Source organism: Ornithodoros turicata, chromosome 1, assembly GCF_037126465.1.
Source record: "Ornithodoros turicata isolate Travis chromosome 1, ASM3712646v1, whole genome shotgun sequence".
NCBI classification, from domain to species: domain Eukaryota; kingdom Metazoa; phylum Arthropoda; class Arachnida; order Ixodida; family Argasidae; genus Ornithodoros; species Ornithodoros turicata.
The window spans coordinates 85,483,841-85,500,199 of record NC_088201.1 but is presented as its reverse complement, the minus strand read 5'-3'; the positions used below and the strand labels follow the sequence as shown (position 1 = coordinate 85,500,199).

General features: G+C 45.8%; 1 protein-coding gene across 1 annotated transcript; it reads right to left on the bottom strand.

The window, feature by feature from the left end:
- Positions 1-5,220: 5,220 nt before the first annotated feature.
- LOC135377918 (uncharacterized) lies at positions 5,221-6,546 on the bottom strand. The gene has a single exon (XM_064610684.1). It carries the CDS (start codon positions 6,544-6,546, stop codon positions 5,221-5,223), a length of 1,326 nt encoding a protein of 441 aa, XP_064466754.1.
- Positions 6,547-16,359: the final 9,813 nt, after the last annotated feature.

Sequence of the window (16,359 nt, the reverse complement as noted above, 5' to 3'; positions counted from 1 at the left end):
TTACAGCAACCCACACAGAGTGTTCAAAGATACAGAATGGGGCACCATTATGTTGGTGATGGTCAACCCGAATCACTGGATCCAGGGATTTTACCAGTATCCACAGTGCCCTCCTAAGACAGCCCCAACAATGCACAAAAAAAGGGGCACCAACAGTAAAATGCAGAAATACCTGACTGTGTATACCTGACTGTTTGTAAGCCATAGTTTTAGAGCGGGGACAGAAAAACAACTATGTGTTAACAATGCAAATATAACGCTCTAAATAACTGCATTGAACTGCGAGCAACAATGTATAAACTGCATCTGACGTGTTCCAAAGTCGAAATTGTGTGAAGGTGCAAGAAAGCATCCGCTTGGGTATCACCCTGTTTTATTTTATGCTCATTCAGATTTACCCTTACCTGATATGAAGTGCCGTGAACAAACCTTGTACTTGTCCAAGTCTGGACCGAGGTCTTGTTGTTTATGCGTGACACCCATTCACGGCGGCGCTTTTCGAGAACTCCCGTGTCTTCTCACACTGGTTTAGTCGTACCTTCGGTATTTTGAAAAAGTGAGGGTCTGGCTGATTGCTCCTAGCCTTTTCTTCTTCTGCGACTACTGCACCCGATAATGTCACAAAATCCCATGTGGAAAGAATCAGCGGGTAAAAATCACAGCGTAAGCCTTGAGAAAGTAAGCAGCAGAGCGGCGATGGTACCACAAAATGGCGACCGGTCCCAGCATGCATCATTTCAGTGACGTAGGTGAATAGCTTATATAGCCGCCTCATAACCCAGGTTGTGATACACATCTCACCGGTGTGTGGCCCACATGGACATAGGCTTATGAAAAGTATGACATTGGTTGTGATATAGATTTGAAATCACCTCCTCATTTCTGTATATTGTTATGACCGTTATGTCAAGAGCATCATCGCTATCTTAGGTGACAGGTCAAGAAGGACATTCTTATGAGAGAGGATGACAAAATTCGGTCGTCGACAAAAAAACCTGTGCCTGCTTGAGGACAGTCAGTCTGCCTTGGCCTTTGACGAGCTCACTTCTTGAGCCTTCAATAAACCTTCTGCTCTTTGTAGCTGGACAACTTCATCCATAGCAGTAAACATTTTTATTACTCAAAGCATGGTCTTCTCCAGATTAACATAAACATATCACAACACCTATACAAACAATTTTTTTATTAGCATTACGACTATATTGGTATATTACAACTTCAATATTATTTGAATAACTATCTAATACTGCATCATCAAATAATAAATTTCTGTTATGACTTACTATTATTTGTTGTTTACTATGCTCCCACACTAATCTTGGTGACAGGTCCTGTCTCATTAAATCCATTTTCGGCTGTATTCCCCGCCGCTTGCGGCCTGATATATGGGAATGAGGAAATGTATATTTCACATGTTCTCAACGTCTTGTAATTGGTGTCACCGGCTACTGGGCCAAACATTTTGTAACTACACAAAAGGATTAACGAAACGTACAAGCGGAGAGAGAGAAATAGAGATGGCGACATGATTAAGATCATGTTCTCTTGCCCATTTTTTCGGTGTCTCTGGCTCTACATTTCGTGAACGGTCTGCCAACTTGCCTGCAACCTTGGCCTTTTGCCAGAATAAGAGCCTCTCACACATGAAAATGTAGTATGTGAGAAGAATACTGCTTACATCGGTTAGGGATATTCACTCATTTAAGCTTGCCTATCAAGCTATCTCAGGACGTATTAGAAGACGGGATTAGTGAATTTAAATTCATTAGTGGAAGAATGATGCTGGAATACATAATTCCAATAGAAGGTAGAGTTTCTAGAAACTGGAACTCCACGGGAGAAATTGGAATAATAGGTTGGAATAAATAATGCACCAAATCATTGACATTCTTATGAGTATGATATAGTGCTTTGTTTTATCAATGACAAAAACTGCAACTTCACACATTCAAAATCAGGATTCTATTCCTATCCCATTCAAGTAGCATGTCGTCACAAGGACACGTGCCAGGGTATTGCGGGAAATTAGAGCTGCATGCACACACTCCGTATAAAAAGTTTATGACAAAAGCATTTGACATCTCTGCTTGCCTGATATATCGAGCAAGCACTGTGCCCAAATTATGTGACCCGTTTGACAGGCTGCATCTCCAGAGATAAGTTGCAAAGACAAATACTCCTGGCACGATTAAAGGAAGTGCATAAGAATTTGTATGTTTGGCAAACAAGTTCTTTGAAAGTGTGATGATGTTTCCGTTGAACTGGAAAAGCATTAGTTATCTTATTACAAAGTGATAATCGAAATTAGTGTGTAGCGCAACACTGCAATCACTGTTGTGTGGCCCCGTACACAACATGCCATGATTCAATTACATCTCCAGACCATAATGACCAAAGTAAGATAGTTTGTGCAGTACATGTGTTAATTTACTAATTGTTACGTGGAATGCGTGCTTTCAAAATATCGCTGTTCCTGACAAACATAATAGAAACAGGTGTAATGATTGGTGTACGCCATGGCAACTGCAGATAAACTTTGCAGAGTGTGCGATGATGTCTTTTGTGAATAAGATGTACCTCGGTATGTTCCCTTGTAACTTTGATCCTACTGTAATTAATCCAGTTCAGGGTTTCAAGCATTGAGGTGTGCACCAATCTTTCGATCTCAAGTGAAAAACACTCATCAGTCACGTGCCTTCAAAGGCTTTTAAAAAATTGCCTTCCTGAAGTGCACTAAATCTGCCTTTCACAGCCACAAACATACGAAATCCTTGTGCAGCGTGCCTTGGAAGCAGTTTAGAAGCGGAAGCCCTATGCACGCAGAGATGTCGGAACCATTAAAAAGGGCGTTAGGTACTTAGCTTCTAAGGTTTCACACTCCTCCTTACTACGTTGAGGACTCTTGATGGCTTCTACATTTAGTTGTAAATATTCAGATAACGTTACAGGACCCATACTTCGTCCGTCCTCGCAGGATTCATCAACTGTATGCGACGTGAGCCTCTTTCCTTCTCTTTTCCTTTTCAATTCTTTTTCTGCTTTTCTGTTTTTCTTTTCCCTTGTGAAATAGCAAGCTAGTTTTTGGGCTGTCTGACATTTCCTTTCTTTTTTGCTTAATAAATATATCCCCCCCCCTTCGCCGTGCTGTGTGCATAATCTGACTACCACACACTGTTCAGGTATCGATGTTTTTAAGTACAGCTTTTTGCCTTCCACAGTTGCGGATGAGAATAGTATTGGTGGTGGATTTCGAATAAATTTTTGGAGTCTGTATGCTCGCCCATGCAATAGCCATGATAATGGCTGCAGTATATATAAGTGTGTTTGCAAAAGGCCATACAAGCAGACAACACATATTGTGGTTTGGGTATGGCGAATGGCCACGAAATTGAGAGGTACTGTTTCCCAAACTGGGTTGAGCCTTTCCCAGGACGGCCGCAGATGTAGCACAGGAAACGAACTTCAGAGAACTTCAGAAAACGAACAGTAAGTGAACTGCACAGAAGTATCTGGACTTGATGTCATGCCCTAGTGTGCGGCTGCTGAATCCATTGAGTGCAAACGTCACATTACTCACTGTAAAGGTTGAACATGCGACCCGACTAAAATGTCTCTTTTATTTCCATCATGCTGTATAGTTAGTTATCGCCATAGTGTCCGTTGTTGCGACTCCGAGCGAGTGAGGCATTAGGTTATAGCTGGCTGCCCAACGTATCCCGTTCTCAGGAGACGACAACCTAGAAAGTGGGTCAGCCGAAGCTTTTATGCAGCAGTTGTCATGCTTACCATTGTAAAAATAAGTGTTTCTATTACAAGAGTTGGATTTGGGAAGAAAGTGACCCTGACAGGTTGGAGAAAGCTTACAGCAGAGATAGTGAAAGTCAGAATGCATTCAAATTGGCTTGCTTTGTGTTATATCCTAAGACTGAGATTGATTCTGAAAAGGCAAGCTTTGAAACAGCGTGGCATGGGAATGTTTTAGCACGTGTGGTATTTTTCCAAGAACTGTGAATTTCGTCACAACGCCTTCAAGAGCAGCGTGCGAACAATTGGGGTTGACTTGGCTGCAAGGCTTCATAGCGGGTGACCAGACTGTTGCGTAGAGTTATAAATTTGCTCTTAGTTGTAAATATTGTCGTTGTGTAAATATACAAGTTACTGTTGAGTATCCCGGACGTCACTTTCCTGGGTTACCGAGCAAGCAGAGGAAAATGAGGAAAGCAACCACCACAATTTTACTCTCACTTTTGTATTGTGTTGAGTTTCATGTTCTGTCCGGTACAGGTATGTAGGTATGTATGAATTGTTATGCTGAGAAACTGTACCGTTAACCTGTTCTCAGTTTGAATCCCTTGAAAACCACTGCCTAACACTAAAGCACAAAGGCTTCGTTATTGCCCAGTTTCACAAATGCCGATTAACAGAGATCAACAGTGAATTACCTTGAATGTAGCACTTAAATCTGCTTCACTAAAAAAAGTTTTTGTCACTGAAACAGTCATCATGTCACCGAGTAACGTTATGTTTAAGGATTAGCAACCCTTGTTCTTCATTCAGTTAGCCACCGTTGGTAGAAACCGTTTCTAAATGGAATTATTGTCACTGAAACATTCATCACATCACCAACTGACATTGTAAGTGTTGGCATCAAGTTTGGCAACCCATGATCTCGGTTCAAAGTTAACTACTGCTGGCAAACGATTGAGCCGACTTCTTTTGTCTCGGATGAAAGAGCATGTGGCATAAATGATCAAGCTTCGAGTTTTATTTGCAAACTTCAGGCTATTCTCAACCTTCATTCTGTTCAATAACACTGACTTACATGCAGATTTACTGTCCAGCACCGATTATAATTAGGGAGTGACTTTTGGGGGTTAAACAAGATTCCGCCCGGTTATTCCCCCCCCCCCCCCCCCGAAATTACCTCCGACCAATTCTGGTAAAACCGATTTCTCCCCGAATTCCAGTCCCTATGAAATCCTCAAGCGATGTTTCCACTGAAGACCAACAAAGGTCACCACGTGTAATACATGTAAGAATGGGGGGGGGGGGATATGTTTAATGATAACAAACAAACAAACAAACAAACAAAGAAGAGGAACGAGCGAAAGGTCAGCCAGACAGGGTGTCGGCTTGCTATTCAAAAAAAAAAAATAATAAAGAAAAAAAAAAGAACAGAAAAGAATCAGAGAGAGAGTACCCAGGCGGGCATAGTCCGGTTCACAGGGCGACCAGTAGGTCGGTTGCAGCGAGGTAACGGAGGAGCAGTCTGGTGACTACGCACTGTCGGGCGCGCTGCACGGGGCCGAGTAAGGTCCGCAGCGTGAGGTGCAGGCCGAGGTGTGTGAGCTGTTGCTCAAGTGCGGCTCTGGCTGATGAGTAAAGGCGGCAGTGCAGGAGGAGGTGGGTAGTGTCTGCCACCACACCACATTTCGTGCATAGTGGAGAACCTATGTTGCCCATGAGGAACTGGCGCGATGGGGTCTTAGCGACGTTGAGTCGTAAGCGGTGAAGGAGTGAGCTCTCCCTTCGAGTGAGGCTCAGTGGGATGGTGAGCTCCATCTTGTGATCGATGGAATGAAGGAAAGTGCGGGCTGGGACGGCGCTCTCAGTGAAGAGGCGAGTGTGCTGGGCGCACATGCGGCGTATGTGGAGTCGGCATGACGAGGGTGATAGCGGGACCGATAACAATGGTGCAGAGGTGTGGGCCTGCTTCGCAGCGGCGTGGGCGGATGTGTTGCCGGGGAGGCCTGTGTGACCGGGGACCCACTGAAGCCAAACGCTGTGGCCCGCGCGGGCGAGACGGCTGAGGCACTGAACGATGAGCGCGCCACTGTCCTGAACAAGGGGGATCGAGAATGATGACAGCACTTCTAGCGCCGCCTTGCTGTCTGTGAAGATGGTCCATGGTGCGGGAACGGATGCCGAGATGAACTTCAGGGCTTCATAAATGGCGATCATTTCGGTTTCGGTGGATGAAGTCTCGTACGGGAGTTTAAACCCATGGCTGCAGTGGGCGTGAGGCATGTAGAAGGCTGCTGCCGACCCGCCTGGTATCACCGAGCCATCGGTGTATATGGGTACTCGCTGGTCATGAAGCGAGTAAATGTGCTCCAACGCGAGCTGCCGCGCGACCCCCGTGGGCGTGTCATGCTTGCGAGGGAGGCCGGGGATGCGTGTTATCGTTGTGGGTCGGTCGAAGGTCCACATAGGGGGTGCGAACGACCCCGCCGGTGCAGGCGGAAGGCGCCCGTTGAGTCTGCGAATGGCGTCGCCGAAGGCAGAGTCCGGGTACTTCTGCGGTATCGTTCGCAGACGATGCAGCGGGTGCCGTGTGATGAAGCGCGCGTAGGTTCGGAGTGTCTCCTTGTCGCGGAGGATGGGGGCCGGGGGTTCTCCCGCCTCTGCAAGGACCGAGAAGGTTTCGGACGTCCTTGGGACGCCGAGACAGATACGGAGGCTACGGGCCTGGATGTTTAAGAGTTCCCTCTCTCCGGTACGGCCAAGACCGTGCAGGACCGGGAGGCTGTAGCGGAGAGCGCCCATTGTGAGCAAGTTGTGCACATGGCGGAGGTCAGCGTACGACGGGCCCCAGGAGGCGCCGGAGATGCGGCGCAGCACATTTGCAAGGATGTTGGCTTTGGAAGACAGGGCCCTGACATGTGGCGACCACGATAGCCCTGTGTAAGAATGGGTCGCTTACGTTTCCCAGCAGTACACCCATGTGTGTCAACACTGTCTATGTTTTTCGTGGATTACCGCTGGAACGATCCCGCATGATATCGCAAAAAAAAAATAGAAAATTAGGAAAGGACTTAATAGACAAGAAGAGAAACAAAAACACCCGATAACACCCGAAGGCACAATTATCGCCCAATTTCTCCCCGAATTACAGATTTAAAAATAGCGCCCGATTTTTATTCCCCGAATCTGAGAAAGGCATTTAACCCGAAAAAATCACTCCATAATTGTAGTTTGCCACGTCTCATCCATTCTTACAAAGCAATACATCCATTGGGTGAAGATTACTTTCATGGATCCTTTTTACCACATGGAATTCGAAACTGGAATGACCTTCTGTATGGCATAGCTGGACACAGAGACCCCCAATAGTACTATAAGCAAGGAACGGGCATCTCCATGATATAGCTCTTTGTTATCACTTGCATGGTATAGATGAATATTTTTTTTTTGCAATGAGTTGATCATGGTCTGCCCGCCATGTTATTCTTTTCGTTACTACCTTCCGTTCCTACTTTCGGTGATGGGGGGGGGGGGGGCGAGTAAGGGGACCGCCTTAAGCCCCGAACGCAGCCCTCAACCAGGGATTACTCTTTTTTTTTGAATATCAAGTATTCACTTAATCGTGTGAAACAGGCCCCGCACACCCCTAGCACCGGCCCTAATTACACCCAAGAGTATCACACAGGGAGATGAAATTCCCCATTCACCTCAAAATAAAGTTATTGTTGGAAGCAGATCTTTATAACGTTACTAATCTGCATCTACAACTACTGTAAGATGGTTCCAACCACTTTTGTTGCTACGCTTTCTGTGCAATGCAGGAATGTTGGTATGTGAGTGAAGTGCGGCATCACCATAATAGGAACGACACAAATAATAGTATATGAACACATATGGTCAATAACTATGCAACAGAATCTGGTGCAAGAGGATAAGTACTTTTTCTGGATTAATTGGACTTGTGCTATAGCTACATAAGCACTAATTAAATTGGTACTTACAACTGCCCATCATCAGGTATTACGAATATTAGGCATTAATCACTGAAGCTCGCACCTCAAGTCCTCCACCCATTAACAATAATCTATCCCATTTCCGAGAATAGAGGGTTTTAATGGATCATTCGCCATCTCATCCGTACGCAAAGGTGATAGCATACGGTGCACTAATACTCACAAATATGTTGACGTTCTTGTGCATTAGCCTTTACCCAGAGCTTTTTGCCACCGCAGTGTTTAGGTAGAAATTTGTACAACACCAATATCTGTAGTAGAATAGCAAGAATGCTGAAAGTTAACAAGAAACAGTTGAATTCATTTTAGTTCCCGTTAACTTTGGTGCTTTTTTTTGTTTGTTTGTTTGTTTGTTTGTTTGTTTGTTTGTTTGTTTGTTTGTTTGTTTGTTTGTTTGTGTGTGTGTGTGTGTGTGTGCGTGCGTGCGTGCGTGCAGGCATGCGGCATCTGTGAATGTTCACAGTCTATCCTATGCTGGCGCTCTCTCAACAATATGTACATGTTATAGCTTAAGAAAAAGTATGGGAGCTCCATTTATCAAGTTTGCTCTTGCCTTTATGCATGAGGTAACGTATCACATACTGTTTATGTGTATTGTTTATGTGTACACGACCCCTCCTATCGCCGGCCCTTGGTGTGATACTAATTGAACTCTTCCCTCCTATGACGATATTCTCAGCACAGTTTTACGTTGCTGAACCACATTTCGCGGTTCGTATCAAACGTAACATTCTATTCGCTTCCGATAATGTTAATGACGAATAGTGGTTCCTAGGGCGAGGCAGAAGAAAGCAAGGGAGAAGTTACGAGATGACGGTCGTGACAAATTATTGACACCGCTCAGTTCCATGGTCCGTTCTATACGTTGCTCACCCTGGGAATTTTTCACTACCGGATTCTTGCAGTGATTACCCTTTTTATGTAGCACATCCGCAACATCACACCACTCCGAGTTTACGCCATTTTCTCAGATAGCCTCGTTCCCAATCGTACCGGAACCACCGAGGCGTTGTTTTCCTTGTATTCATACGCGTAGTTATTTACGTCTATAACTTGATTAAAGTAAGAAATAATTGCGAGATAGATACTGAATATGACACAGAATTGTATAAAGATTCGCTATTCTGCAGTGTGACCTTCTGAAACACTGTTTTTCGTACGTAATACTCAACACTGGACTGCATAGACCCATTGTGACAGCGTGGATTTCACTAGAATGGATTTTGAAGGGTGGATTTCTTAGCGTGGATTTCAAAAGTTTATTATTAAGAGTGGGTAACAGGGTACACCCGAGGCAACAGTGCAAAGTGTAGCCGTAGTGTAGCACGTCTTTTTTTACACCTCGAGTCACAAAAATGTACAGGGATGTCGTGCACCTTTTGGAGGTGAGCCTGTAGGAGGTACATGGACTCACCACTTCTTGGTTTATCAATTTGTTATATCTGCTCTATGAATTCGGCATGATTCCGAGCGATGCAGGGAGGTAGGGGCAGACATGTACAAAATACTGCGCCAAAATATTTAAAATAAAATACCAAATACTCCACGTAAAAAGTATTTAAAATAGAGTACAAAATACACAAAACTGAAAGTAATTTGAGTAGTGTACTAAATACTCTAAGAAGTATTTAAGATACTCTTTAAAGTACTTTAGTAAACACTCCTCTATGTCAGCTCGGGTTGAGAATGTATATATATAAAAGGGAAGATATTGAATTTGTCAGCTGGGGTCTTTCGGCCTCTGGCGTGTGTTTATTGCTTTGGTGACCAAGGCCGGGATTCACCTCGCAATATGAATAGGAGCCGTTTTGTGACGAAGGGGTCGGGCTATTGAGAAGCAAGGTCAAGCGTGGGACCAGCCTATTGTACAGAAGGATAAGTAACAGGTACGCGAATTCTCCCCCCCCCAAAAAAGAAAAAAAAAGATGTAAAGTTTCAGTGAGCTGAAAATATGGACCCGGCAGGGAAGTGTGCTTGACGAGGAAGGAAAGCATCTTGAGTACTGGGTAGCAACTACTGAAAACAATATTTTAAATACTTTAAAAATAGTTGTCTCAAAGGGTAATGAGTAGAGTACCAAAATACCGGAAAAAGTACTTCAAATGCTGTATTTTGAGTACGTACTCAAGATACCTACAAGTCTGGGTGGTGGGCGGCTGTCGAGCGAGGAGCTATGGGCGTTTTTAACGTCTGCCGAACCCGTTACCGCATCATATTTCCTCGGTTCAGTTCCGGTTCGTTCAAGGGGAGAGAAAAAAATATTTACGGTTCGGTTCAGGTTCGGTTCGGAAAAAAATTACGTTTCTTTGCGGTTTTCGGTTCCGGTTCAGTTCCGGTTTCGAACCCTGCTTACAGCTCTTCCCAAAGACGCCTCTTTGTTTCTTTGTAACACTGGAAAGAAGTCTGTCGCACCGCTGACGAGGACCGGATGTTCGCCCATAAAATGAGCAAATTCAGCTATTGGAGGGATACACGAGCACCCAAAGTTCGACGCTTCTTGGTCGGTGGTGGTTCCAACAGAGGAACATCGCCGGCGCCGACAGACACATCGTTCACACCGACGCCTTCCATGCCGCTGGAAACATGGCTGAAATGCTGTGAAAGTGGAGAGGACGCGAACTTCTGTCCCGCAGACATGTGTGGAGCATGATAAAAATAACACCGAGCATGATGCAATATTGTGGAACGCAGCGCCGAAATGTGCCGTTTCTCTGCTTGCTATCCTGACGTTATCTTGGATACATTAAATATTCTCAATTAAAAGTGTTGCTGCGATATAGTCCCACTCGCTGTTGGGGATTTCCTAGGTACGTTTGTAGAGCCAGCATAGGGAAAACAGCTACCTGTGGCGCCGTCGAGTTGCCGTCGAGTTCCCTACTTTCTTCGAAGAAAACGGGTGTGGAAGAGAGGCGACGTTGACCCCGCCCCGATTTAAACTCGATGCGTCGAGTATCTCGATCATGAACGAACTTAGCCTCCCTGGTAGGGAGTAGTGCGGGTCGATCTGGAGTCGCTACCCTCGGGTAGGCGACCCGTTTTAGGAACGCGGGTCGTGACGTAATTGGGTTGATTCTGGAATACAAAGAGTGGCTACACTCAACTCATGGGTCGACCCGGGTGAGTTCTGGAACGCCACCACAATACCCGACAAGAATCGAATCTGTGAGCAGTGGAAACAGCAATTCAATGAGTTGACGACGGAGCTACAACAAGGACGACAACAACACAATGACAACCGGCTCTAACGACTGGTTTTATTTTCCACACAAACATGCTGGTTTACCGTAAAGCGTGTCGTGTTCAGAATCTAGTTCGGAACTTAGTTTACCACCGAAAATCTACTTCGGCTTTTGTGAGCATCACGGGAAAGGGGGAGGGAACTGAGAGAGCCTTCTCCCATCGCCTTTATCAGAGGCGCCTCAATGATTTACCATTCCCTTTTATCCTAATGCACGCCAACGGTTCATGCGTCCTGATACAACGGTATACATTTCTAATCCCGTGTATGAGAGGTAAGTGACGCTGGGGGATTAGACTTTACGACCGTGGTGTGTTCCCTAATACGGTCGTTGATGTACCGTCCACTCTGTGCTACACAGATGCATCCACAGGAAGCAGCATTTCGTAGACATGCAACTGTCGGAGGTGCACCCCGCATATTTGCTTTGATGCTTCTTATTGCACACGCTCTTTGGCAGCGCGACCCCTTGTAGACTGATCACCTGGTCTTCACAGGAGAAGACAACTTCGACTTGGTGAAGGGCGGTCACTTTTCTTACTTTACGTCAGATTCGATGTTATATCACTTCAGCCGGCCTACTCTTTTCACTTCTTCTTCCACCCCATCCTCGATAAATGTTTTTATGCCTTCTTTGATCGTAGCAGGCGGGATTCTCATGAGGATATTAGTATTATAAAATTGTTTGTTGTCCGAATTTATGTTTCTTCCGATTCGAAATAGTGGTCTGAACTAGCAGTGAACTAAATCGGACCCATCGCGTATTGGAAACTATTTGACACAGTTTGCAAAATGTATCCTTTAGTGGATTGTATATGTGTCCGTAAGGTACAAATAGTATTCCTTGAGGGAGGTATGAAATTGCTACTACTCGACTGAGGTACAACATTTACACCTCCAAAGGCATAAATGTGAGCAGGAAAAACGTGAAGCAACACTACAGAAGCGGTTTTGTGAATGTAGGTCTTTGTGTTCAGCTAGAGAGCCTTTTCATAATAACCCACATCAAACTGAACCAGACATCCTGACATCATCCGATAACTTGCTACATTTGATGAACGTGTGGTATCACAGGATAGCAATTCAAGTTACCGTTACAGAGGTGGAAACATGTTAGGAAAGCGATGATACACTTGATGACGATGGAATCCATCTCGAACGGGTCTGCGCTACGCCGATGAGTCCCAATTAGGAAGAAACGGCCTTTCGTAGCTAGGATAGCAGGACAAACTTATAAACATATTCTTCGCGTGCAGCCACAGAGCTTCGGACATTTTCCCTTTCTATATGCAGTTTCTGGCTTGCACTGCGAGACACAGAGTATGTTCCTACCCATGATCGTGTCACTTCCTGTGCTTCACTGTCCTTCACTGTGCCGATGGGTCCCAACTATATAGGACGAAACGGCCGTCCGCTGCTGGTGTGGAGCGATCAACCCATAAACATATTACTATTTTGTAAAATACGCATCGACATACACAACGATATAAAAAGAACACTTCACACCGTTTCAGAATCCATGCGGATTCCATCGTCAGAATGATACGAAAGTATCTTTCCAACACCCCAGATAGACGGGCACGGTAAATGTCGTTTCCCGTAGCATTCACCGTGCATTGAAATGCCATTTATCGTGCCCGTCTGACAGGGGTACAAGTCTACTTAAAGTCCCTGGGCAGATTTTGTCTAGCGGAGGCACGGAAAATTTTGTTGTCTGAAGGGAAAAGAGAATGAGCGACGAAATTCAAAATCAAGAAAATGAGCTTTCTGGGCCAGACCCATTTGAGGGGTGCTCTCTGTACGTTATCTCTATCTTTAAAGGACACTGTAGCATCCATCGCCGCCTGGAAAGAAAACATTTCCGTGACGTGATCGAGCGGCTGAATTAGGGAGTTTTAGTTGGTCACTTCTGGTCCTCCGATGGCTTTCCGACTCAGTTTTCCGCAAACTGTGCATCCGTAAGCTGAGTCGGAAATGTCTGTCTACGAAAAGTAGCGAGTTTTAGCGAGTGGTTTTCGCATGAACGAAACGACCGATTCGAGTGTCGCGCATGCGCATTACGAATCGGTTGGCGAGTCGTTGGGCGCGCGGTTACGTATGAACGACCCGCTCGTGCTGAGTCGTTTCGTTGTATTCGGCCAGCAGTGAGCACGACCGATTGACATCGCGAAGCAATATGGCGTATGTTTACAGTAGTGAAGCTGCAATGGGACTGCGAGATGTTTACTGGTTCCGACGATGTATATCCTCTGCGGTAAGTTGTTGGATGGAACAACGTATTCATTAGAGCGTTTCACACGCATCAGCGACCACTTGTGTCGCAGAACATGTAGTTCGTGTGAGAAAGTTTGTGTGTATCTGCAAGGCGCATCAAAGCAATGCAAAGTGATCATCCCTGTGTCGTTCCCTGTTTGGTTAACTGAAGAACTGAGAAGCCCGCACACGTGTGATTACCCCTTTTCAAAGAAAACGTGCCTCCTATCGTCCTGATTCATCAACATGAGATCGAGTCCCCCAACTGTGCCGGTGTCTGCTTGAGAGACTGACACGGTGACCGACGTTGTTCGCCTCAACTACAGCCTTCCACAAATGAAAAAAAAAAAAAGGTCTGAAAGTACACTGCGGTATGTCATATATACTGCAAGAAAACATGCGAATGATCCACCATGATCCAGTTGCTACTCAAATCCATCTGGAATACATTTAGAAATAAGCGATGCGTCCGATCTGCTAAAAGTCTCTGTAGTTCGTTTCCCATTCGCTTTTCGAATCGGCGGAATCGGTCGTTTGATTCGGGGACAAACGACTTGCGAAAACTCCCTAATATCGGAATCCCACTAATTCCGAATTTATGGAACTTCTTTCGTGCGCGCTTTCATGCTCCCACTCAGCTGCAGCATGCGCACAGCGTGCGCTTACAAACAATATAGCTGACAACCAGAGAAACAATATCGTTCGCTCGCGACCTGCACTACGACCGATTTTGGTCTGCAACTACCAGAAATCATGGCTGGGCGACAACCACGGGTAGCGGGCAACCAGTAGCGGATGTTATGAAGCAAGGACATCGGAAGAGGCGTAGTGCACTTGACACCGTGTGTGACTTCCCCCGTCTGGACCTATAAGCCTAAGTGAGGATATGCAGACGAATTTTGACCAAAAGCTGTCGCCGGCGCAGAAATGCGCAGAGGAATATTTAGCAACATTACATCGTCCACAAGCATTGGGACAAATGCTTGTAACACGCGTTTTATGCGCATAATGTACGAGGGTGGTTCCATAAGTTTCCGGCCCAAGGTAGAAAATGCGCGCGAATTTGAAAATGCGATTAAGGATGCGTGGCGCCATCTGTTGGAGGGCGGGAGCACCACCCTCAACTCTCTCCATGCTTTTGTCGGTTGGAGAGCGGCATTTCAAACAGCCAGGGTGCACTCTTCAGTTAAAATGGAAAAAAATCGAGTACCGCGCTGTGATAAAATTCTTGATAAGAGAGGGACTTTCGCCTAAAGAAATTAAAGTGCAACTGGACAACGTGTACAGGGAAGCCTCTCCGTCGTACACAACGGTAAAAGACTGGGCTAAGCAGTTAAGACTGGGGTGAGAGTCCATTGAAGATTATCCACACGTTGGTCGTCCAGTGGAAGTGGCTCCACAAGAAAATTTTTGTCTTGTCGAGGAGGAAGTGCTGAGCGACAGGCGTCTGAAGGTGAAGGAAATCTCAGAAAGGATGGGGCTTTCCAAAACAACAGTTTTTCGCATCATCGGCGAGAGTCTTCTCACATGAAAAAGATCAGTGCGAGATGGGTTCCACAACTTCTCTCGTCAGTTCAAAAACAACAGCGCGTCGTCTGTGCCAAAGAGTTTTTGGAGCTCTGTCAAAGAACGAAGAAGAAATATTGAAGTCAATTGTCACAGGGGATGAGACTATGGTGCTCTATTATGGTCCCCTTTCGAAAAGGAGTCGATGGAATGGCGCAAACCAGGAGAAGCACCCCCAAGAAAAGCCAAGGTCACACAATCCACAAAGAAGATCATGGCAACAATATTTTGGGGTTGTCACGGGATCCTCCTCATCGACTTCAAAGAGAGGAACACCACGGTGAATGCGACTTATTATGCTTCACTCCTGCACCGACTGCGAGACGCCATCAAGGAAAAGAGGCGCGGCAGGTTGAGTCGAGGTGTCCGGTTGCTCCAGGACAATGCCCCTGTCCACACGGCTTCTGTTGCCAAGGCTGCACTGAAGGAGTGCGGCTTCGAAGGAATCCACCACGCACCCTACAGACCAGACTTGGCACCCAGTGACTACTTCCTGTTCTCAAACTTGAAGAGGGATCTCAAAGGACGGATATTTCAAAACGATAGTGAGCTGCAAGAGGCAGTTTTCCAGCATTTTGCGGACAAAACTCGGGACTATTTTTTCAAGGTTATAAGAATGCTGGTTGAAAGGTGTGAAAAGTGCATCGAAGTTAAGGGTGACTATGTCGAAAAGTGATACACTTGTTTCGTCTCTATGACTATTAAAAGTTGGTCGGGCCGGAAACTTATGGAACCACCCTACTGGAACCTAACTTATAATACGAGTAAATGAAGTTAAGATTTGTGCGGGCAGATGGCGTCCCGCTTGATTTTCCGCATCGGTGGGGTCGTCCTCGATGACTTTTCGTCTGCAAACGAAAACTTTGGACAAGCGCTTTACCAATCACTCCCACCGACTCGTGAGTCATATGTGTTTTTCGGAGATCGTATCGATTGGCGTGTTGTCGTAGTGGGAACTAAAACTACCTAGTATTTCTACGAAGGCGACATTTCGTCCCTGACAACTATTGGCGAATTCGCGAGGTCATTTCGTGGCAATTTCTTCTTTGGCTACCTTCTCTCTCGCTCTCGCTCTCTCTCTTTGTTTTTTTCCAGATCCCGAGCAGTCATGTTCGCTTGGTCAAAGCGCAGCAATCTCGCATGTTCGCGTGGCGCTTTCCCAGCGCCAGGAATCTGCGAGCTAGCACATTTTTCGCCCGGTAGCAATCCAGCCGGGCAGACGTGGGTGAGTTCACTTCTCATGCCAGGCACTGTGCGAACTCTGCAAATGTGAAAGACAAGAGATCTCGATATACTAGCATATGCGGTGATGACAAACTACTTACTTCAGTGGCGTCTCCCGCTGTATGGTACGCTGACTGCGGCATCCCCTCTGCTTTTTCCACACAGCGCGCTATGGTTTTCACAGTGCAGGAGGCTTGTACTGTAAAAATATTCTCGACGTGCCGGGGGACGTCTCAAATGAGGTTATACAACATGTGATTTGCGCCTTGGTGAACTTTCTGAAGGCGCCTTGATGCTGCGGCGATCTTGTGAGAATGAACA